The 25,361-nt window shown below is 40.9% G+C and overlaps 1 protein-coding gene across 3 annotated transcripts in view; it reads left to right on the forward strand.

The window, feature by feature from the left end:
• The window catches only part of RAPGEF4 (Rap guanine nucleotide exchange factor 4), a 286,340-nt gene that overhangs the window by 219,487 nt on the left and 41,492 nt on the right, over positions 1-25,361 (forward strand). For all 3 annotated transcript variants that reach the window (XM_044242346.1, XM_044242349.1, XM_044242347.1), the window contains 7 exons: positions 1,137-1,221; positions 3,048-3,108; positions 5,217-5,293; positions 5,748-5,894; positions 7,803-7,918; positions 13,197-13,285; positions 17,503-17,581. In XM_044242346.1, coding sequence (XP_044098281.1) covers positions 1,137-1,221; positions 3,048-3,108; positions 5,217-5,293; positions 5,748-5,894; positions 7,803-7,918; positions 13,197-13,285; positions 17,503-17,581 — 654 coding nt within the window. The remainder of the gene's footprint in view (positions 1-1,136; positions 1,222-3,047; positions 3,109-5,216; positions 5,294-5,747; positions 5,895-7,802; positions 7,919-13,196; positions 13,286-17,502; positions 17,582-25,361) is intronic.

The raw sequence follows: 25,361 nt of genomic DNA on the forward strand, positions 1-25,361 counted from the left end.
ATGTTTAACATACAGTGACATTGAGGAATATCATAAATTGTTGAAACTTTAGAACAAAATACATAGACTGATGGTTATATAAAAGGTTACATATATGACTGCACCAGTTAGCTGAGGGTAAATGCTGCCTGTCCATCCACATAGCATTTTGAGAATTAATAAATTTGTTTGTTTTTTAAGTTTCAAAAACATGTTTGCCAGGGTTTCTTCTATTGCAGAGAGCACAAAAAACCCAGATTATTGACCAATCGTATCAATTATCACTGATTTATCATTAAACACTATTCGTGATTCCAGAAAATCACAGACACAAAAGAAGATTAGGAATCTGCTCAGTCCTCCTCTGCCAAAATGTCCGTGATACCTTCGTATCCTATCCTTAGAGGCAGGTAATTAGATATTAGTTTTATAATAATTTATAGAAAAAATTTAGATACAACACTGATTGACATCTCATGGAAGACTGATCATCCATGGGGCATCTATGGGTCTCATTAGGGAAATGAGAGTGTATACCTTCCTTCTCTCTCTTTCTTACTAATTAATCCCAGACATGACTATTTGCCTCCTGTTCATCTCATGCCCTCATTTCCTCAGGGGCAGGAGAGAAAATATTGAGTCTGTATTAACCCTCTATTTGAGCCCTGTGCTGGAAGCATGTTACATAACCCAAAACAGCAACGGGAGCATTCTTCTGTTAGGCTAAGACATCACACAGGATCCCAAATCATTTGGATCAATCATCCAGTTGATGAAATCAATTGTTCCTAGATGTGTTAAAAGACAAGTTTTGTAGCTATTGATTCAGAAGGTAATGAAAAGCAATTTTTTTAGAGCAATCATCACAAAGTGAGAGATAAATTAGCCGATTATAATGTGAGTAGGGATGTTCTTCCCTCAGATTGGAAGGGAAGGGTACTATGGGCACATTCTTTCATCAAGGAACCCATTCATTTCAGAAATCCCTTTAGGGATTATAATGGTATGATCTTTCCCTTTGTCAATATCTTTTTGCAGAAATTGCTCCTAAGAAATCCCCTTAACACATTACTGATCCCAGAATCCCATTTCTATATTTCTAGTTTTTACAATGACTTTCTTTCTCATTGTTTGCTTTTTACTTTTTCTCTTTGTAGACCTGGCCAGAGGACCGTGGATGACCTAGAGATTATCTATGAAGAGCTCATTCACATTAAGGCCTTATCCCATCTGTCTACCACAGTAGGTTGTCTCCTGGTTGAGCATCCTTGAGGAGGGTGTAGGGTGGAAAATGCACTGTTAGCGTGGAGAGGAGTTTTATGGGATGGGGGTGGTGGTGAAGGAATACCTGAACACTACCTCATACCCCATAAACCACCCACACTCTCCCTCATGAGATGCTAAGGAAGTTATACCCAAGAACAATCCCCAAATGGATCAAGTATTATCCCGTTGTTAGTGGTTGTCTACATGCCCTAAATCCTAAAGTAGCGTGAGTGAGTAGGACCAAAGAACGAACTTCATCCTTCCAACACTGAATCTGGGTTAGACAAGAGAGCTAGGCCTTAAAAGGAGCTCTGAGACCCTTTCATTGAAATAGAGAGCCAGAAGAAGGAGAGACATCAAGATGGCTTGTCTTGGCCCACAGGGCCAGCTTTGCCCAGGTTTGCTGCCCTTTCAAAAGGAAGCAGAAGGTTCGAGAGAACATTGCTTCAGATGTGTTAGAGCCCAGTAGCAGTACCCGAAAAATGTAGCAAAAAATGTAATGAAAAATGGCCTTATTGCTATATCAGACTCTGAACGTTTATGTGATTAGGTTATTTAGGAGGGCAGTGGACAGAAATTTGGCCTCTAAATAGGGACAGAAATACCTCCTCCCATAGAAGAAATGCAGGAATGTGATTTCCAGGTAACAAGTCTCCTATATGCTAGTAATTCAGCAGCAATATAAACAGAAGTTGTTTCAATATCTGCAGATCATATTCTAAGGCCTCTCCGCAAAATCTCTGTGTCTAATTTGCCTTTCATTCCCAGCTCACTAGATGGCGTTATGCCATCACTTGGTTGCCATGCCTATGGTCATGGGGGGGCGGGGGTTGTTAGGTCTCCTGACAACAGTGAGGAACTTGCTTTGCCACAGCTCCAAGCAAAGGGCTCCAACCCTTCCCCCTTCAACTCAGAAGGAGCCGCCACCTGCTGCACTTCTGGGGGTCTAGCAGCTGGCTTACCTACCTGCCTGGGATACTCAGGGGTGTGGTCTAGCCCAACCGCCCTTCTCCCACACCACTGCCTGGTCATCCTCACTCTGTCCATTAGGGTGGGCCTAGGTCTAATGCCGGGAGGCCTCAGCTGGCGTAGTAGGCATAATGAGTTCGTGCTGTAGAGGGAAGTGAGGGGAGACGCCTTTCCCCTACCTGTGCTCCAGATTCCCAGCATTCCCCTGTTGTGACCTGCCCCGCGTGGTGGGATTTGAGAGGACGGCAGGGAGTCTCCTCTTCCAGCTCAAACCCCAGGGACCCTGGCATTGTGGGAAATTCTCAGGTTATTTCATTCTTAGGGAGATAGAGCCAAAATCTGGGGCCATAATTTAGAATTTTTAAAATAATCAGCTGTGTGGGAATATAAATCCTCTCACACATTTAGGCTTAATTATTCACCTCTGAGGCATTGACTTGCCCAACACATGGGTAGCTGACTCAGTATGTGTGATGAAAGGAAGGGCCTCTCACAGCAACAGAGTCTGATGAGATCGTAGATGTTCCCACCTTCTCACCCAGGCTGAACCACGGGCAGAGAAGCCGGCTAGTTCGTACACGTGAAGCCGTGTTTTACATGGCTTCTGGGGAGATCATCTTATATATGAGTTAGCCTACAAAATCGCTCTTGTCAGAGCCTTAAGAATCTGGTGGCAAATCTAGTGAAAGTGGTTCTGCATGAGAGGAGCTGCCAGCAAAGTGGGGGGTGGCTGTCTGGACATAAGGGTACAGTCAGCACTGCTTGGAAGGAGAACAAGTCCCACCCCACCCCCCAAATCTACCCATTCCGAATTCTTTCTCTTTTTCCTCTAGGTGAAACGAGAGTTAGCAGGGGTCCTCATTTTTGAATCTCATGCCAAAGGAGGAACTGTGCGTAAGTAAACGTGATGCACTTGTGCCCAGCAAGCCTCTCATGAGCACAGGCCCCAGGAACCTGACTGCAAATGCTTTCTTTTTTGGGGCCCAGGTCAGACTTAGTAGAATGTCGCGTGGTGGTTTGGTTTCTCCGGGACCTGGTTTGTTCTCAGCATGTGTCTGCTCTGCTACTGCATGGGGGTTTTCCTTTCCAGCTTGGTAGCTCTTGGTGGCCTGAGTCCCCATTTGCTCCCTGCTGACTCGAGACAGTGTTTAAAGGCGGGTGGGGGGAAACAGTGACTTCATCAGTAAAGGACCCCACCACGCAGGACCTTTTCACAATGACTTCACTTCAGTTTGGTTTTCGGAGAATAAGTCTATCTTTCGAGATTCCTGTTAAAGCGATAAATGACCCTGCTTGCTTTTTATTCTCTCACTTCCGCTCTCAGCTCCAAGAGAGAATTTCTTTGTTCCAGATACTGAGGCAATGCTAGTATATCATCTCTCCAGAGCCCAAGCTGTTTAGTTCTATGCTGGTATTTGGAAGCAAGAAACTGAAATTTGATATTAATAAATGTGAACAAAATTGTTTAGGCCATCATTTCTCCCAAGTTCTCCAAAATCACTCTTGAGAAACATGGTTCATGGTCTACTCAAGTCTGCCTTCTCTAATCTCCCAGGGAGAATCAGAAAACACATCAAGATGCTAAGGTTTGCAGATGTTCTGCAATAAAGAAAAATGTTCACTTCATTTAAATGGACACTTTTTAAACTTAGTGAAACATAGGACACCTTTTTAAATGGACACCTGTTAACTTTTCAAGAGATGTTCTTTGGAAAACCTTGCCCTTTCTTCAGACTGTATTAGTCAATAAAGTAGGAACATGAATCATAAAAGCAAAGAGTTATAAAAACTGTATTTCAAAATGTGTTACTTTCAGTCATCAAAAGTGGTATTCCTAACATGTGTATTTATTTTAGTAAGAATGCTTTTTCTCTACATTTTAAAGGTTCATTCAAATATTTTTTATTTTATTTTTATAAAGATTTTATTTATTTGACAGAGAGAGTTCACAGGTAGGCAGAGAGGCAGGCAGAGAGAGAGGGGAAACAGGCTCCCTTCTGAGCAGAGAGCCAGATGCGGGGCTCAATCCCAGGACCCTGAGATCATGACCTGAGCCAAAGGCAGAGGCTTAACTCACTGAGCCACCCAGGCACCCCGAATATTTTTTATTTTTATCATCACTGATGACTTACAGCATTTATTTTTTTCATTCAAACTCTTGATTGTTTTCATTTTATTAAAAATAAAATATTTAAGTATGGTGTCTGGTAGCTCAGTTGGTTGCGTGTCTGACTCTTGGTTTTCCTTAGGTCATGATCTCAGGGTGATGAAATCAAACCCTGCATCAGACTCCATACTCAGCATAGAGACTGCTTGAGATTCTCTCTCTGCCCCACCCCCCGCCCCATCCCTGCTCGTTCGCTCTCTCTCTCTCAAATAAATAAAATCTTTAAAAAGAATAGAGATTATTACAAGCACCTTTTCATCTTCATCAAACACTAACATTATCCCATTTTTTTCATGTTTTCTAAAGAATGAAATTATAGAAACAATTGAAGACCCCTTGTTCCCTCCTTTATCTCATTCTTTTCTTCTCTCCCCAAAGTAACTCCTACCTTATATGTAGTGGGTATCATTCCAACCTGTTTTTAAATAACATGTCGATATGTATCCATAAACAATATGTAGTTCTGGTTCGCATGTTTTCAAACTTTACCCTGGTGGTCAGATTACTTTTTAAAAACTATTTTCTATAGCATCATAAGTTTTGATGAATGGTGGGAGAAAGTGTATTTATTGCTTTAAGAAATGGATTGCTAGTGCACTGAATTCTAGTAAATTCATATCGTTTAGAGCATAGAAAGTAGCACAGTGTTTCTGTTCCTTTCCTGTTCTATAGAGAAGGAGATACTATTCCACCTGAATAAGTATTTTCCAGTAATTTTTTTTTCCTTTTGGAATAAATGCATAATTCTGGGGACTTAAAAATGATTTGATAAGCTGTAATTTATATTGATGTGCTTCTATTCTTGTCATAAGTCTTTTCATCTTTTTGTATCTAGTGTTTAACCAGGGGGAAGAAGGCACCTCCTGGTACATTATTCTGAAAGGATCAGTGAATGTAGTCATTTACGGCAAGGTATATATATATATATATATACATCTTTTTCTTTTTGAAACTTTGTTATGCTCCATTTACTAGTGTGGCTATAAGTATTAACAAAACAGTGCTACAATTAAACTTGCAACAATGTTGTTACTCAATCTAGAAAAGACATTATGGTATCTCCAATCATAGATTATCTAAATTACACTCAGTAGAATTGAACTTTCTGGGGCTCCTCTCCTCAGAGATGTATACATTTAAAATAAATACATAAAATATATGTATTTAAGTTAGGCCATAATCCATATTCCTCAATGAAAAAAAATAAAACATTATAGTGTAATTATATAACTCTCCTTGGCATTCCTGGGTGCAGCCCATTTATATATACAGTGTGTGTGAGAAAGGGGGTCTTGTGGTGTGAGGCTGAGTGGGTGTTTGCTTAGATTCGGGGACCCTCTTCATCAGAGTGTTCTGCTCCCTCCAGGGTGTGGTCTGTACCCTGCATGAAGGGGATGACTTTGGCAAGTTAGCACTGGTCAATGACGCGCCAAGAGCTGCTTCTATTGTCTTGAGAGAAGACAATTGCCACTTCTTAAGAGTAGACAAGGAGGATTTCAACCGGATCCTGAGGGTAAGTCCAAGGTGAAGTGTGGCCAAGGGGCATCTCCTTTTTCCTTATGCCAGACAAGCAAAGATGGTAGTGTGGTGCTCATCGAGCAGTACTGTTAATACCGAATGCTCTAAGAGTAAAGAGCCTTGGTTACAGACCTGGTATGGTCTCTGTGCTTTTGTGCATTCTGGGACCCAAAGAGGGTATTCCAGTAAAGCTGCAAACGGAGTGTGTGTGCTGGACCAGATCATTCCACACATCCCTGCCGGCCCCTGAGAATTAAAGAAAAGTAGGGATCGCCTTGGCCAAATGTCGAAGCCTGAGACATTCTTTGGCAAGTCTGGCTTTGCCATGTTGTATCCTTCCCTGCCTCACTCTCCAGCTCTTTCTCCATCCTAGACCTTCTTAGTCTCTACCTCCTGTCTCTTCCCAAATTTGAACCTCTCTTGTATCATCACGCCCTCTCCTGATTTACTGAGTGATTACATGTGAGTGGGAATTTCCATCACTCATGGTTACCCCAACCAAGCATTTTCATTTCAAGTGTTTTATGTCAAATCGATTCGTACTACAGGAATTTCAGACTTCAGCAGGTAGGTGAAGAATAATTGGGGTGATGGAGATATGAAATCGTACTTAGGGTTGGCTCTGCAGATGGGCCTAATCTAAGCTAGTTTAAGTATTTGTGAGTGTGGGTGATGTTGAAGAGAGGTGGTCCCTGGTCTTCCCCACTCCCCCTGCCCACACACACACATGCAGCATGCATGCGCCCATGCATGCACAACTCCTGGTCCCTTAGGAGGGATGACAGAGCTTGGGCTGGTGGCCTGATGTGGCCTGCTGGGGATGATGGTGATTTCCTACCACCCTTGGCCTCTCAGGTGGCCCGCAGTCCATCCTGCCCAAGCTTGAGTTCACGCTGAGAGACTATTCCCTCGAGGATCACTTTGCTCTTCTCCCTCCCTGCCTCTCCCAGCCTTAGCATCTTTCTCTAGCCTACCCTGATGTCCGAAATGCAGTTTCTGTGCTTTCTGGTACATTGGGCATTACTTCATGATGATTTACAATGTCCTTCTCCATTCCTTATGTAGGAACACCTATTTGTACACAACCTTCTTAAGCATTTGCCTTTGGTAGTAGAATTTCTGACAACATAGTTTGTCTTAGGAATACATACCCTTAATGCAAAGGAAGTTAAATTTAAAATTATATACCACCAAATAATATAGAGAAAAATGCCTCATGGAATTTGACATGGTTCTTAACTGATTTCTTTTAAAATGGGAGCCAAATGATGAGAAAAAGCACATTCCAATTTTTAATTGAATTGTTTAAATAACATTGAAATTTACAGGTAAACTTTCATAACTCTTTGAAACTTACACACAAAAAATTTGCACTCACCCAAAAATAATTTGAAAGAATCAGATTGGGATCATTATGGATACAGTTTACAAAATTGGCCAAAATAACTGACAAAAAATTTTTAATACATTTCAAACAGATTTTTTAAAAAAGTAAACAGAGCCTTTTGATGAGAGAGAAAAGGTACAAACCCGTGAAAACAACACACCCTCAGAAGAAAGTCAGAATACAAAGCCCACCACCTATTTTTGTAAGGATGAGTGCCCTTGCTCCCCTGTCTTCCCACAATGCCACCTCTCCGAAAGGTTTCTCAGAACACAACCCCCTCCTCTCTCCTCCACCGTTTTTCTGAATCTGGGGTAAAAGCACAGCTTTAAAACCACGAGATGCAAACCTCATCTGGTCCTCTCCCTGACCGTTCCAGCCCTGACTTTGAAAATGACTTAATTTGTAGATGCAACAATTAGCATCACAAGCACCAAATGAGTTTCTGAAGCATTTGAAATTTTTTTCATTGTCTGAGAAAACAGCAGCATCTGTATGTGGTGTAATTTGTATTTACAGGACGTTGAGGCGAATACAGTCAGACTTAAAGAACATGACCAAGATGTCTTGGTGCTGGAGAAGGTCCCAGCAGGGAACAGGGCTTCTAATCAAGGAAACTCACAGCCTCAGCAAAAGTAGGTTTGCATCCAACACTGCAATTGCCAGACTATGATTAACCTTTTCACATGGTATCATCATTTCTACAATAGCATGCTCTCCTTTTTTGTGGAAGACAGCAGTGTGTGTGACTTTTTTCTCTCTATTGACTAATCACACATCTTGTGGAGTATAATGTATCATTTCTGGCACTGCGTGGAGTGTGGTGCTGCCTGGAGGAATTCAGAGGAGACTGTTCCCCTACTCTACAGACGCTCTCTGTCTACGGTGTTCAGCTGTAATAGCTTTGGAAGAGAAGACGGGGAGAACAATGGAAATAAGAATGCCAGACAGTGCGAAGGATGGGAAGGCCCCGAGGTGATGAGAACCTTTGGTATTTGAATTTCATGTGTAGGATTTCCCAAGAAGTGCTTTCATCTTATCGGAATGAGCATCTTGGCCGGGAACTCAGACTTCAAATATAAGACAGCCTATTGATTGCAGCCCAGAAACATCCATTTGTCCTTATCAATACCCAGTCCTGCTAACATTGAAAGGAGGTCTGCTCCCCATGTCTCGGGTTCCCTGTCTAACTTGAACCTTTTTCAGCTTTCTATGCTCAGTTCCATCTTTTGTTGCAACTCCTTGCATGAGGCTGTTTTCCCCATCAAATGTACCAACACTCAAATAGGAAGACAGAAGAACAAGGAAATGTAGCTTTAAGAAATTGTAGAAGATTGCAGAATCTTGTTTTTAATGTAGAGATCAATCTTCAATCTTGGAATAATAAAAACACCCATTCTGTAGCTAAAGAAGTGTCACCAAATAATATATTGAAAAAGAATGCCTCCCAAGTAATTTCCCTTTGTTTGCAACAAAAATGGGGTGTTCCCTTTAATCAGGCTACTCACAGTAACTGATGAATTTTTACTGTTTAGACTAGAAAAGCCCAAAGCTCAGACATTTTCATCTGGATGAATCAACATATTTTCAAAGAAGGCGGGAAAAAATAGAATAATGTTGGATAGCCATGATGTATTTTGCATGTTTTGTGTAATCCTCACAACAAACCCCTGTTAACAGATGGGAAAAACTTAGGCTCAGAGAAGCAAGTTACTTGCCCAAGATTACAAAGCTTGTAATGACAGAACTGGTACCAGGTCCAGCTTGACCAGTTTAAATGCTTTTCTGCCTTCAGCCATGAAGTTTACTATAGCCAAATACAGCATGTAAATACTGTATCCTCAACACTATCACCTAAACATTGCAGACCAATGTATTTCAAAAGGGCTGACATAAAACAAACTTTATTTAAAAAAACTACCCTTTCACATATAAGCCTATAAATTGCCAACCAGAGTTCTTTTTTTTTTTTTTGCTACTATCCATTCTTAAAAATGTTCTTACATAAATGTTTTTAAAAGTCATCCTTTGAGCCCATAGGGAATGAGATTGAAAACAATTTTTATGTGAAAGTTTGGCCCCTCCCCGTTGATTTTCCTTAGGGTGCTTAAATTTATCTAGACCATTTTATAGTGGCAATCTGCATTCTTTAATAATGCCTACAATGTCTCAGGAAAAGTTTGCTACCAGAAAAAGGAAGCCTTGAAAATTCTCCTTAACCTTGAAACATTTGACCAAGAAGTCCCCTGGAGGCCCACTTCCTTCACCTCTTCATACCACAGGGGAATGATCAAAAACGTTTGCTTGTTACAACATAGTCCATTCAGAGCGCCTTCCAAATATAGATTTTTTTTTTTTATGAAATCAAACTAAAGGGAACAGAAGAGGAGAAGCCCATGTATTCAATTTATTTTAGGCCTGGATCTGATTTCCGTTATATCTCCTTTTTTGTGTTCTGCAGACCAATCCAGATTTCTTATATAATTCAAAAACGTGTGCATGTTCACAGCAAACCATTTAAGAAATATCAGTCAGCGCAAAATAATGCAGTAGGCAAGATCAGCTCCCTGAAGAGGAAAAAGCCATTCTCTCAAGGGGTCCCTTCCCATGTTGGGCTTTCTGAAGCCAGACCAGAGTTAAAAGGGGGCACCATGTGAGTGAATTTTGGCCTGATGTTCTGGATAACTTTGATAATATGCCAACAATGCTGTCTATGGATGGACTTAGGAACTTTGAGAGCCTCTGTCTTTTCAGAAATCATCCTTTTTGAGCTCAAAGGGGGTCACCACATTGGTGCTGATAGTAATGTTATTTTTCTGATTCGCTTTTCCCCTGAGAAATCCAGAACAGTTTTTTATGTATACATTTTAAACTTTCAAAACTGCCTGACTACCCAAGCCACTCAACTCTGAGGATGATATTAAAACGTCAGTAGCAGGACAGTGTTTCTCGTGATGAATAAACTATCTGAGGCTCTCTAACGTTTACCATTTTGGATATCTTCCCCTCTGTGGTTATGTGATTTTAGGAGGAAAGAGAAAATTTGAAGGGACTATTCCTGTTTTAGTTCCCGTGTTACTTTTTCCTGAGACTATCAATTTCTCAGCTCCATCCTGTTTGCAGAAAGATAGTCTCTTTTAGGCTCTCCTTCCTCCCCATCCTTTATTGTTGTTGTTCTAGGTGCAGAGAGAAGTGTCCTCATTTCTAGACTTGGTGTTTGGAAAAGATTTTCTGTCACAGGCTTAAACGCCCACAGCTTGGATAATGTAACCAATTGGGATTTTCTTTAACTTGGACTAGAAGAGCTCCTTCATGCAATAAACTGAAGGGAGCCATACAGTCTGGTGTTCAAGTCCCTCATTTCAACAGAGCTCAAGCAGAGGGCGTCTGGCAGTGTTCAGTGTGAGACAAAGCAGCAACATGATGTTTCAGCAAAGCCCAGAGCTGCAAGGTCGCAGATGGCTACGTCTGGCCAGGAGCTCCCTGGCCCTCCCTCTCCAGAGTTCCCTACCCTAAGAGAGTGTCCACACCTGTACTACCCTCTGTGGAGCTAGGGAGGGAGAGGATCGGTGAAGGCAGCACCCAGCTGTTACCACTAGAGGGAGCCATTTGTAGCAAAAACAAGATCCCGGGGCCTCTGAGATCCACTGGGTGGACAATTAGAGATATTGTTTCTCTCTGATGAGATGATAGTTTCCTATCTTGGCTGCCCCCACTCACGTCTTTATTCTTGTTGGCCTGACGTAATACTCTAACTAAGGAGTGTCCAAACCAAAAACACCAGAATGGGAAGCCAACCTGGCAGAGCTAAACTTCAGAGGCAGGAACGAATGTCCAACTGATTCCATATCTGCTCTGTAGCGAGCTTTAGAGTCCGCAGCTGCCTAGCAACAGCTGCCCAGTGCCCTGTCCAGTCCACGTAACTGGTTTTGATCTGATGTATTTATATTCTTAAGTAAATAAAACTTGTTTTCGGAAACAAACAAGCTCCCGTTCAGCATGTGTGGCAGGTATCCAGACATAGCCTCAATCCGGAGCATCTTGGATCCAGATACCCACCCGGAACGACACCACAAGACGTACACCTGTGCTCCAAAGCCAGCCCAGGCTCACAGCAGAGATCTGGCCCTTAGTAACTCTGACCACAGGTCTGCGGCCTCCCCTTGCCAAGTAGTTTCTCCATCTGCAGAGTGACGATCATATTTAGCAAGCAAGAATAAGCCTGACGACATTGTTCAGTGCCCACCCAGCTGTTTGGGGCATAGTAAACACTCCACAGAGGCTGATGCCCTCTCTAACCCCGTTCCTTGTTAACGTGGTCAGATGCTACTCATCTCCCATCTCGTGTGGGAAGCATGACCCGAGAATCGTGTGTTTCAGGAATTATTGAAGGACCTCAGCAATTTTCTCCATTTATGTGTCTGAGTCATTATAGAGACACTCTCTCTTTTCCTCGAATAGGCACCACCTACACGAGGAAAAACCCTTGTCTTTTGCCTTATGTATTTTGAGAAAAGAGTGACACTTTTGAGATTAAAATCGATTATTTTTCTATTCCCCCTTTCCTCTTCCAGACTCCAAAGCCAGGCTTCCTCAAAGATGTAACTCTTCAGCTCCTTTCTGGTCCTGAGTGCATGTATACACTCGCAGGCACCCACAGCATAGTCCTGGCTAATGGTCACCTTACCTTTCAGGGAGCCGGCGTTTGCTGCTTCATTGAGTCCCAGGCTCACGCCGCCCAGTCTCTGTTTTCTCGTGCACAGGGTTATAAGTTGGCTTGCTCCTTCTATACCCCTACAGGCAGGAGGTAAAGACCTTGACAATTAATATTTCACAGATATTCTTGGGATCTCAACACACTTCCTGCAAGGTCTCAAACAGGCAAGGAAAGGGTGTTGGTGAGGAGAAAAAGAAATCTGGGTTCTTCTGGAGCTGAATTATACCACCGCTTTCTGAACATACGCGAGTTTTATTTTCGTTCTTGTTTTTCTTCCCATCATTTTGTTTTACGTGAAAACCCGAGCAGAAAAGCAAAGTCTGAGTTTCAGAATAGGATCACTCAGATCATCTTAACATATTTTGCCTATAGCTTTCATTCACTGTTTTGTTGCTATCTTTAATATGACTTCGAAATAACCCACATTCAGTTTAAAACATAAATCCTGTCCGGTGGATTGTTGAAACCCATGGATGGATCTTCTGAAATAATGACTAAAACCCCCACTCCCCCAAAATATAGATATTTGATAGTAAAACAAATTCTGTGAATTTTCTACTGTTGATTTATTTCCTATTCCGATGCTACTGGAGTTTATTTGCTCACTGGTGTTTAGGTTTTTGTTTTCCTTTCTCTTGTTTTATTCTTAGCTGTGTTTCCAAAGCACATACCAGTGTACAGTTGGGAAAGACAGAACATTCCAGAAATAGGCAGGGGAATCCAATGTGGGACTGAGATTTTGCTACAAATAACCCATATATGGAAACCTAGTTTACTGTCACTTCCCCTCACCATCTCCCCCTGCCTGACCTGAACTGCCCTGTGATTTACATGATCCTTTCCATTCCCTCAGAGCAAGGCTGAAGTTTCTCGGTTCCCAGCCTACGAGAGCCACTTTCCAAGTTTTCTTTAGTTCCATGTAGGGAAAAAAGAATAATGTTTTAGTAACTACTTCAGTTTGTGGGAGTTTTCTTCATTGCCTTCCCGTGTGGCTTTGGCAAGGTACATGGTCCCTCTTACCATAAGGAGACTATAGGCCGTAAGTTAAGTCATGATGGTTCACTGGGATTCCGAACATGAACAAATACATGAAAACAAAATAAAATAGAAAACATAAAAACCTTAGGTGTGTAAAAAGTTATTCTTTAATGATTTGCCCTCTTCTGAAAAACTAATGGTTTTTATTTCTTATCCAGGTATACTGTGATGTCAGGAACACCTGAAAAAATTTTAGAGCATTTTCTAGAAACAATACGCCTCGAGCCAGCTTTAAATGAAGCAACAGGTAAACACTGAGCAGTTTTGTGTGTCCATTAAATCCATACAGAGCACTGTTTAAAAAAAAAAAAAAAAAAAAAACCTGAATTCATTCTCAGTGTGCGTAGCCACACAGTTTCAGAAGGGAGATATGTGTATTAACATTAAAGAACCTTCCTGTGTGGCCAAGTCAGGGAGCAGTCCTTCTGACCCTCTTCAGCCCGCCCCAGTTCTGGCTGTCCTTTGTAGATGGCACAGACTTGTTCATGCATTTTAGGAATAGCCTTCCATAGACATCCATTAGATTATCATTTAAATCCTATGTATTTCCATAAAGGATTTGTGCCAGCTAAGAGTAAAATGGTTCCATCTGCAGTTGCAGATTCTCAGGCTGCCCCAGGGTGTCACTGAACACCCCCACCTGTGCAATCCTGCTAGGGCTGTCATAACAAAGACTGCAAACCGGGTGGCTGAAACAATAGAGGTATATCATCTGCGAGTGCCGGAGGCTACAAGTCCAGGATCAAGGTGACAGCAGGGCTGGCTCCTTCTGATGGCTGTGGAGGAGAATCTGTTCGTGCCACTTTCCTAGCTTCTAGTGGCTTGCCAGCAACCGTTGGCATTCCTCATTCTGTAGCTGCTTCTCTTTGGTCTCTGCCTTCATGTTCACATGCCATGTTCGTGTTCACGTGGCATGTTCACTATGTGCCTTTGCACATAGCCTTCCCTCTGTACATCTGCCTCTGTGTCCAAATTTCCCCTTCTCATAAAGGATACCACTCGTATTGGATTAGGGCTCACGCTGATGCCTTCTTCTTAACTACATCAGCAAAGACCCTATTTCCAAATAAGATCACATTCTTAGGTAGTGAGGGTTACAATTTCAACATATCTTTTCAGGGGGGAAACATTCCACTCATAACACTGCCTTATGGTGAACCAGTCCTCCTGACTACAACTCAGAGATTTGAGGATGAATGAGACAAATCACACCACTGAGCTACATGTTCAGAGTTACATACTGTTCTCCATTTCAGTTACCATCTTGTACATGACTTTGGAACAGCAAGTATTCAACTTAAAAAAAAAAAATCCTATGTTACAGGCCTGTCTCAGAATAATAGTTTACTATTTTAAGCATGCCGAGCCCATAGAACATTTATCACTAAAAGAAGTTCAAAGATTTATGTCAAATACTTAGTGACAGTTCAAAGCTCAGTTCCATCACCTTTGCAATATATTCAAGGTAAAGTCATCATTATTACTATATACCTCCGATAAGTATTTTGCCACTGATTTACTTCTTATTTGATCTCCTCCTTCTAACTTTTCATTTATACAGAGATAATCAGATTTGTTTTCATGTAGTACCTTAATTGGGGAGTAGTCTTTATAAAAGCCAGGATCTCTGACTCTAGAGCAGTCATTTTCAGTTCGATATTTGTTGAGTATCCTGTAGGGCAGACTCAAAGCTGGGTGCTCGGCAAGGTGAACCCAAGAAACCGCCCTTCTGTCCTCAGGAAGTTTATAACCTGCCAAAGGACATAGAGGGATGTGCAAATAACTTGAGCATAAGGCAAGTTCTTCAGGAGGGGGACCAGCTGAGGGGACCAGGGGACCAGGCAAAGTGTCATGGAGGATATAGCCTTGGGAGTGGCCCTCAGGAAGGTGGGAGGCTAGTAACGAGAGACTGAAGACTAAGCCTACCGTACTGAAGGACAACATTAGTACTGACCTAGACCTAGAAGGACCAAGTGGTCTGGTTCTGCCTGACTATCATGTATATAAGTGGAAGGAGGAAGGTAAGGTCTAGGAATTTAATGACAGATCTTACAGGGTCTTCAGTGCAAAGCTAAGTAAGCACTAGGGAATGGTTGAAGATGTCTGAGTGAGAAGAATGTGAGAAAAACTTTTCTTGAGAAAGGAAACCCTCAATGGACCCATTAGAAGGGGAGGCCTTACTTCTTAGAGGCATACATAACCTCTAATAAACCAAATTTCTAGAACCTGGCATCAAGAAAAATACAACTGATCTTTCCCCTCTGTTTAACTATTTGCCCAGAATGTGTGATTGCCTAGTGTAAGAAACAGCAGATTCTGTAAAGTGAGTATTGATTGAAAAGGAAGATTCTGGTACATGAGAGACCATGGCATCTAAGGAAAGATCTGTAAGATCTTAATTACCCATGAAGAACAAATATATCCTTCCTTTTAAAGTCACCTCTGAAAGAGGTGGGGACTAGATTATTGCTTCTTCAAAAACTGAAGCCTAGAAATCAGTGCATTCTGTAGCTGGCATGGAGAATGTGATTCCTGACCCTTCCATTTTTGTTGTTAGAACCAGGTCAACATCATAATTTAATATTGAACTTCATTATCTGTGTTTTTTTCTGATTCCATTTTTCTTACATAGAATGTTCATGACTTGGAGATAACAAATCAGTATCTTCCCATCATCAAAAATATGAATGTTCTACACAGTCCTCCTGGACACTCAAAATAACCCTAGCACAGGCCCATGAAACATGGATGCTATAGGGTGGGAGACCTTGGCATTTCTGGGCTTCTAATACAGTGAGAAATGTCAGAGTCAACAGTGAAACTGGTTTTCATCATAGAAATGTACACCCCTGGGTCTGACAGTACCTTTTCTTAATTTACCAGAACATCTGTTTTCTGCCTAAGACCTATTAGTTTCCTAAACTTTTTACTTCTTTTTTTTTTTTAAAGATTTTTATTTATTTATTTGACAGAGAGAAATCACAAGTAGATGGAGAGGCAGGCAGAGAGAGAGAGGGAAGCAGACTCCCCACTGAGCAGAGAGCCCAATGCGGGGCTCGATCCCAGGACCCCGAGACCATGACCTGAGCCGAAGGCAGCGGCTCAACCCACTGAGCCACCCAGGTGCCCCTAAACTTTTTACTTCTATGACCAGCATTAGTCATTTAGTGACTTGAGAAATTATTTTCTAGTAGACAATGATTTTTTAAATCCGTTCTCAAGTGTGACTGCCTGTGAGCAGAGAACGAGAAAGCCACATTGAAATGTGGGTGCTGGCTGGATACTGTGCTAGGTGACCAGCTCGCCAGCCTTGGGGTCCCTTCCTCAAATCTCTGCTTTAGCAAAATTTAAGCTACTATGTAGCATAATTCTTGTGAGACTCTTATAGGAGTTTACGCACCATCTGTAAAGAATATCTAAAATTTATACAAAGGTGATCCTAGAGATTAAACTTAGTCAAAGCCGAAGTCCTTTTGTACTTAAGGGGAAAAGTTCCATATAGCTTGTCTGGCAACTTCTCTGTGTCTTCCCTGGGACTGAATAATGGGACTAAAATAGCTGGTAACACCAAGTGAGGACAGTGTGAGATTACACTTGTCAGTTACATGTAAATGAGTCTAATGTCGTCATGTGACTTAGTAGGGTGTTAGCAAACAGGACAGTGATGATCCTATTGTCACATGTAAATATATCAAATCAACACATTGTACACCTTAAATTTCCACAATGTTACATATCAGTTATATCTTAATTTTTAAACTGTAAGATCATTTAAAGCATAGACTTTGGAAATCTAATATATTCAATTAAAATTTGTACATTTTTTACCATTTTTCTATTTGAAAAGTGACATGAATGTCACAAAGATCTCAGCTACCATTTTAAATGTGTCAGAGAGCTTCTGTTTTGTTTTTTGTTTTGTTTTGCTGCAGTTACCACTCCTAGCCTTTATCTTGTCCTTTTTTTTCCCTGCTTTTGTTTCCCTTACCAACTTTCTGCTCTTACCGCCTCCTTTTTCTAGAATTCCATTGTCCACTCATCCTTCATTGCTCCCTATGGAAACAAGGGGTAGAAAAGACATAAAGGAAAACAGATGTTGACAAAAGATGTATGGTGTAAGGTAGACAAAGAAATGACCATATGTGAATCCTGCACATGTGGAAATACCCATGGGTAGCTCATTAATTATAGGTATTTTTAAAATATGCATTGTGGCCAAGGTGACCAGCACTATCTCTTTAAAATACTGTACTTTTTTGTTCACCGTCCTAGGATGTTGAGTTTTGATCTCAAGCTTGTGAACATTATTATTTTTAAGATGTAGTACCTCTATGTACAGTCAAACTCAAATCCCCCAAGCCAACGCAGAAGAACCATCGACCAAGAACAAATAAATAGATACTCTTGCCTTTCTAAAGCTTTCTGCAAAAACCTAATTTCTTTTTCTGCTCTGCTTCTCTGTAGATTCTGTTTTAAATGACTTTGTTATGATGCACTGTGTTTTTATGCCAAATACCCAGCTTTGCCCAGCCTTGGTGGCCCAATATCCTTTTGTGGTTTGAAGTCTCTATTCCCTTGAAGACACCTCGTATCTATCTGGTCATTATCTCATTTCATTCTCTGAAGGTAAGTCACAGCCCAGGCAGGGTCATGCTCTCCACCACTGTCAAACTGAAACACCCACAATTTTCCCCCCAGCGTAGACACCAGCCCTCTCTAGCAGGTTTGGTCGTGCTGTGTGTAAGGATCTCCTCCCCATTACAGGTGTAGAGAAATGTGAGCCAAGTTACCTCAGGAAGGTGATACATAACTGGGAGGTAGGTTAAAGAAAGTTAAGGAGAAGAGTATTCTTTGAGAATTCTTAGAGAGTAGGGACAGTTCACTGATCTTGGAAACAGACACTTTACCTCTGCAGGATACCTGACAGCATGACCTGGGGCCTGCCTGCATTCTTCTTCCAAGGTCCAGATTAATCCATTTGCGCATAAATATGGGTGACCATAATGGGGTAGCTTTTCTTTCACACCTGTCCTACTCCACCCTGTCCTCCAGAAACCAAATGTATTCCTTCATTGCCATTTTTATTATTATCACACTGACTGAAGTCACACAAAATTGGAAATGCTAATGGCAGTTCCCCTGGCAGCTGGAGCACTGACTTTGTTTGGGGCAGCTTTTCAATAGTCTGTTGAATTGACCAATTAGTACATGGTATCTGGCACAGAGAGAGCATCCAGAAAATCAGGTTGAATAAAAACGTGAGTGTTATTGAGTTACACCCTCAACTTCAGGGGTCATGGGAAAGTATATTTTCCAATTCTGCTTTATATTTAAAGCAACAAAAATTTAGACCCCAAAACACTTTGACTTTTTGAGTAGTTAAATCTATTGAAGGAGAATGGCTTTTTTTTTCCTCTGAGCAATCCAATCAATGTTGCATGTTTTTCTTTTTCAGAATTATAATTGCCCTACCTGATTCTCATTTTCTTGTTCACTCATAATTCTCTTTGAAGTCAACAGAATGTGTGAGGATGGGAGATTTGAGTTGAATGTGTTATTCAGAAGCAACTGCAAGAGTGAGATTTGGGTGTTTATTTGCCTGGAAACTATCTTTCCAAGTAATGACAGCTTAATGAGACTCACATACATTATATATTCTTTCTGGCTTATATTCCGTTTTTCTCAAGTAAAGTTAACACATTCAGGATCTCTCTGTGCTCTTTTAATCCACACATGGTAATCGTTATTAGACCTTTGAGACTTGTTAGAAGGAAAAATAAAAACCACCACTGAGTTCTTTTTTTCCAACAGTTAGCATATCGATAAGGTTTAAGCCAACAAAATGCAGAGAAGAGTGAGGGAATGTAGCGGGCCACATCATGCCATCTTTACAAGTAGAAGCCCCAAGTCTTTGTTTTTGCAAATTCTGCTTTCTTCATTTATTAGCTTGTTCTGCTTTAGAGCTGATTGAGGACATTCATATCACTGATCTCTGTTTTTAAAACAGAAGTTCCTAGAGGGGAAGTCCATGCTATGTCCAGGTCGGGAGGTGTAGGGAAAATGGTAGTAGGTAGAGGAGAGGAAGTCAGGAAGGTGAACAGTGGAATCAAGGGAGGCCTATGATATCTGATCCTGATTCTTTTCTCAGTAGACGGAGGGAATCCAGGATAGCTGGGTGTCACCTAAAGTACCTAGTGCCCTCAGATCACCTCCTTTGTACTTGGCCCTACGAGAAGTTAGATTCTCTTCATTGCTGTATTTTGAACCAACTCTCTGTGTTAGGCATCTTGCTAACAACATTGACCCATATTTATCCTTCCAGGTGTCTACTGGGTTAGTATTAGCTTTGTCTTACAAACGAGGATTCTGGGACTCAGAAACAGTGGGGTGACATACCCAAGGCAAGTGGCAGCGTCAGGATTCATCCAGGTCATAGGATTCTGAGCCTGGAATGTGTCACTTTTTTTTCTCCACATGTTATTTCTATAAGAGCTTATCCTTTAGAGTTTAAGAACATTTCTTGACAACGCATTGCAGGATACATGTTTATCTGTGTTTCAGTTGACTCAAAGCAAAGTAGGCCTAACGTATTGAAACCAAATATATGAAACGTTCAGTAGAACTTTTTGCAATCATAGAAATATTCTGTTTCTGCTAGACCAGGATCCACTAGGCTTGAAATTCGCTACTGTGACTGAGGAAACGAATCTGTGATTTTACTTAATTTTTGTTAATTTAAATTTAAATAGCCATGTGTGGCTTGTGGCTACCATATTGGACATGTCTAGTCCTTAGATGGGAACAAGAGCCTCCAACAAAAATTGCTGTTATGTGATGCTGACCGAGGGAGGGTATCCCAGGGATGCCAGGGGCTTACCGTGCTGCAGGTTGGCCAACAGAAAGGTCTCGGTCCCTGTAGATCATGGCAGCGCTTCTATATTATGGTGAGGACTCAATTTTTAGTTCCCCTTTTTCTGTAGGAACATCTTATGTCGGCTTCTTATATAGGCTATGTTTGTTTGGTCATTGGTAACATAAACCAACTGTGACTATCTTAAAGAATATAGGAATTTCTCAGAGGGATTTGGGGTCACTCAGAGAATTGAAGGGATCCTAGAAGAGCTCAGGCTTTCAAAAGGGGCCTTGGGGGCAAGAAATAAAGACCTGCTTTGGGGCCAAATCTGCTCCAAGCATCCTAGGCTGATTCCCACATCCCTAGGAAGGAGGGTCGGGTTGGCCTAGCTCGAGTCCCTGCTGACATCTTGGTCAAAGGAAGGCAAAGCACTTTCCCAACAGTCCCCCAGAGCTTGTCTGTGAAGAAAAAGAGAGGAAATGGAGAAATAAGTGATGAGCAAACCAAACAACTAGTACCCATAAACTGCTAACACTTCATGCACCAGCCACAGGGAGAAATCAGGTAAAGCTGAGCTGGTGGGTTGATCCCCGTATTATTAACATGAGAGAAGGGAGAGTAAAATACTTAACCTCGTTCCATTAAAGCACTTGTATTAAAGTGAGTTGCTTTGGCTGAGTCTTTTCAAAGTACTTAATATCTGTGACTGTGCCTAGCAGCCCTATGAAGAAGTCAGTACTGTCACTGCTCTTTTTCCAAATCAATAAACGAGGATAATGAAAAATTATGATTTGCTCAGAGAAAGGTAATTACTAGTACAGAAAAGATTTGAGCCCTGAGCCACTGACACCTATTTCTGTCCTTAATCCACATTGTATGTCACCTCCAATTTTGCTTTTAGTGCGGAGGAAGATGGTAGAACTCTTTTTAACATTAATATCTCAGGCCTTTTATACGCTAATGAGAGAAAAATCTCTATTCATTAGATATGCTTGGAACACGATTTCACCTGATGAATACAAGTGCTTTCTAATGAGTTTTTAAAATTATATTTGTTCAATTTCTGTACTTTTCATCTTCAGTTTCTTGAATCTTTTTAAGATTTGCACTTAAAATTCAGTAGAGTTTTCCACTGGTCTTTAAAAAAGAAAATAAAACCACCTATAACCCCGTCAGGTATTACCGTTCTTAACATTTTGGTATGTATCCTTCCAGTCTTTTTTCTTCACAGGTAGATATATATTTTTATTTTTTTAAAATTCTTTTATATTTTTAAGTATAACAAGAGAATCATACTGTAAGTAATTCTGTGTGCTTTGTCATTAAAAAATATTTTATGAATAGCTTTCTCTGCCATTAAATATTTCTCTACAAATTTTTTTCAAAGTATAGATATCTTATAAAAGTGAGATCATGTTGTATATGCTTTTTAATAATATTTTCTTCTTCACTTAATAGCATGCTGTGGGTATCTTTTCAGACATATATGTGTATGTTTATATATATAAATGAAACTACTTTTTTTAAAAAGATTTTATTTTACTTACTTGACACAGAGAGAGAGAGAGATCACAAGTAGGCAGAGAGAAAGAGGGGGAAGCAGGCTCCCTGCTGAGCAGAGAGCTTGATGCGGGACTCGATCCCACGACACTGAGATCATGACCTGAGCCGAAGGCAGAGGCTTAACCCACTGAGACACCCAGGTGTGCCTACATCTTTTTTTTCCAACCAGTTCCATAAACTCTTATTGAACACAATGTGTCATATAGTGCTGGGCAACAGGGCGACACAGATGCATGAGAAAAACGTGCTATCTTTTCATTAACTCACAATATTATCTGGTAGATTTGTCGTAGTTTATTTTCTTAGCCTCTTTCTATTGGATATTTACATTTTTTTTTCTAATTTTTTTTTCCTATAACAAACACAATGGGCTGAATCAATATCCTTCCAGCTCAATCTTTGCCCACATGTAAGATCATTTCATTACTTTAAAAGTAGGCAAGGATGGGGCACCTGGGTGGCTCAGTGGGTTAAGCCGCTGCCTTCGGCTCAGGTCATGATCTCAGAGTCCTGGGATTGAGTCCCGCATCGGGCTCTCTGCTCAGCAGGGAGCCTGCTTCCCTCTCTCTCTCTCTGCCTGCCTCTCTGCCTACTTGTGATTTCTCTTTGTCAAATAAATAAATAAAATCTTTAAAAAAAAAATAAAAAATAAAATAAAATAAAAGTAGGCAAGGAGTAAGAAATGTTTTAATGCTTTTGATGTTTACTACAGCATTGCTCCCCTGTTGTCTTAATTATGTGTTTTATGATTAAACTCTAGCCTATTTTTTTTTGTACAAACGCATGTAGGCCTTAGTTCAGTAAGTGATCACAACTAAGTTAATATTATTTTGAATTTTAATAACTATGTCCTTGATTTGGAGCATTTTTCGTATCATTTACTTTATCTTTTCCAGCACCCAGCCCCCACATGTGAGATATAAAAAGGACTAGTGTGATATTTATTTCATTTTACATGTGGGAGAAATCAAGACACATGGAGCCAAGAGAGCACCTAAGATCACACACATCCTGGCAAATGTTTAGAGAAACTCCATGTAGTCCTAAATAATTCCAACTGCAGGGGACATTTTCCTTGTCATCAGTGCCATCTCAGTGGGTCAGTCTAGCTACTCTGTAACAGGCTGCCCTTGGCCATGGTTTGTTCTCGTATTGCAGGCCCAAAGTAGACTGAGATTCAAAGAGAGACTTTCTGGGGCTTCTCAAACTTTAGGAAAGAGAACAGGAAGCCTATAGCCCCAGTTGCCAGTGACGGCCTTCCTACAATGAGTAGGGGAATAAGTCATATGTCAAAGCTGAAATGCATGGAAAGTCAGGAAAAAGAAAATGGTTCTATGATGGCATCACTGCACTTGTCCAACCCTGCAGCTCACCCTGCTGAAGACTCCTTGTTATGTCAACAAATACAAGTCTTTGTGACTCGGGACAGATTGTCATTACAGCTGAAAGCATCTTGAATGATCATGGCTTATATATTTTTTTTTAAAGATTTTATTTATTCATTTGACAGAGAGAAATTACAAGTAGACGGAGAGGCAGGCAGAGAGAGAGAGAGGGAAGCAGGCTCCCTGCTGAGCAGAGAGCCCAACGCGGGACTCGATCCCAGGACCCCGAGATCATGACCCGAGCCGAAGGCAGAGGCTTAACCCACTGAGCCACCCAGGTGCCCCCGATCGTGGCTTATATTTAAATTCATAAAAATGTAAATACAGCAATAATTTTGGCCAAATATTTTTTCCTAGTGTCTTAATTTCTTTTTGCTTAGTATACACAAATTCTCTACTTTTGGCATGGAAAAAATTCATTTCATTTCTTGAAGCAAAGAGGAAAAAAGAGAATACAGATTTGCCACGATGTTTCAGCTAAAACGACTTCTCTATATCTTGTATCCCTTATACAGAGACATAGCAAACGCAATAGCTTCCTTTACTGAAAAGGCAGGGCCTCCATCATTTATTTCACTATCAACTTGAGCTGGGACATTCTCTTTAGAAGTTGACTGAGGTTCCCTAGGAGGAACTTTTTTCAAAATTTGCTTTTCTTCTTGATGATTTACAAAACAGCATCGGGTTCTTATTCTCTAGATTAAGCCAAGTTTTTAGGAATATTATTTAGATGTCTAAGGAAAATTGTCAGCTTGAATTTTGTTGCAGGCAGATTTTACCATTGTAGTCCCCTGATTGTTTCTGCAAGTGTTCGATCCATATGCTACTCTCCGTGCAATTTATTCCTGCAGATATGCCACTTAAGACTTCATTTCCAATGAGGAAGACTTGCTCTGATCATGATACGATGCGTCCTCTTTCTCAGAAAATGACCGTGTTATCAGATATTCTACAAAGTATTTTATACACATTTCTCAGCCTCATATCAACACCATGGGATGCGTACTCTTTTTACGTGAGGGGATGAGACTGAGGAGGTATGTCGTTTTACCCAAGTTCCATTGCTGGCAAGTGTTAGAATAGTAGTGGGTTGGACCCAGCAATGGGTTGTTAGTCCACATCCTACTTCTCTGGTGGGAATACTAGCCCCTGAGTTAAGACTAAAAAGAATAGCCAAGAACGAGAGGCTTCTAAAAATGCAAAGAATTCTGAAAATCAATGAGAAAAAAAAAAAAAGTTCCAAGCAAGAAAATGGTAGGCACATAAAGAAAAATGACAACACAGAGAGTGGTCCTGGGAATTTCAAGTTCATAGGCTCACATAGACACAGGAGCAGCTGATGTGATGGGAATAGCATTACAGTTAAACCCAGAGAGGCCAGGTCTCATGGAAAGTTCCCAAACCACCCATTTAAAAGATTTCACTTTATTTCCAGGGGGCGGATCAATAATAATGACGGTGACTAACACTTGCTGAGCATTTAATATGTCTGCGATACTGTTCTGTATGGTATACCAGTATTGTCTCAGCTCATCTGTAACAGCAGTCCTCTGACATTTACTGATGAAGAGACTGAGGTTCTAAATGGCCTATTAACTGACCAACGGCCTCACGTTTGTAAGTAGGGAAGCGGGGAGATGAACCCAGGTGGTCTGATTTGAGAACTTGCCTTCCAAGCACACATGTTGCGTGAAGGAAGGGATCGATTCACAGCCCAGAACGTTGGGATGCTCCACGAAGGCAAGCAGGGTAGTAAAGAGACCCCAAAACACGGTGGGAAAAGCACAAGGTCTGAAGTCAGAAGACCTGTGTTTAAGACCTGAGTCTTACAAGCTGTAGTACTTAGCAATTATCCTTGACCTTTCTGAACCCTGTCTGTATAATAGGGGTAATTATACCTGCCTTGCCCAGTTCATCAGGTGGATGTGAGGATCAAATGAGGCTCTGTGTGTGAAAGTACATTATAAACCTTCAAGCCCCTTATAAATAGTGCCCCATATAAATGCATTATTGTACCACCATGAAAGGAATCTAGCATCATGTAAAGGATATACCATCCTTTGTAAAGGATATATGCTTTGTCTAGTCAGTGGGCAGATGACCCCCAAAGTTTGTTTTCGGCTACAAGCAGCGATCTTGTATGCAAAGCAGGGCTTAAAAAACAACAACATTGAAGGGTATCAGTTTGAATGTTGATAAGTGTTTTATAAATAGCTGCATAATTAGCATGTACTTACTGCAAAAAGTATACATAATATTTTATTCCCTGTTGTAGGCTGTAATGAATCTGCCGCCTCTCCGTCCTAGGAGGTTTTCACTTACTTTCTCCATGATAATTTTAATATGTGGAACCATTATTAGCTGAATTAAGAATAAGTAAATGAGCAGTAAAAAAAAAATACAGAAAAATTACAGGTGCCTGTGGTGAGTAAGATAATAACTAGGTAAAAATATATGAAATAATTACAGTGTTTGAACGGCACAGCCGGCATGAGGAAAATGACTCAATGGAATATTAAGCC

The sequence above is a fragment of the Neovison vison genome, chromosome 3 (genome assembly GCF_020171115.1).
Source record: "Neovison vison isolate M4711 chromosome 3, ASM_NN_V1, whole genome shotgun sequence".
NCBI lineage: Eukaryota > Metazoa > Chordata > Mammalia > Carnivora > Mustelidae > Neogale > Neogale vison.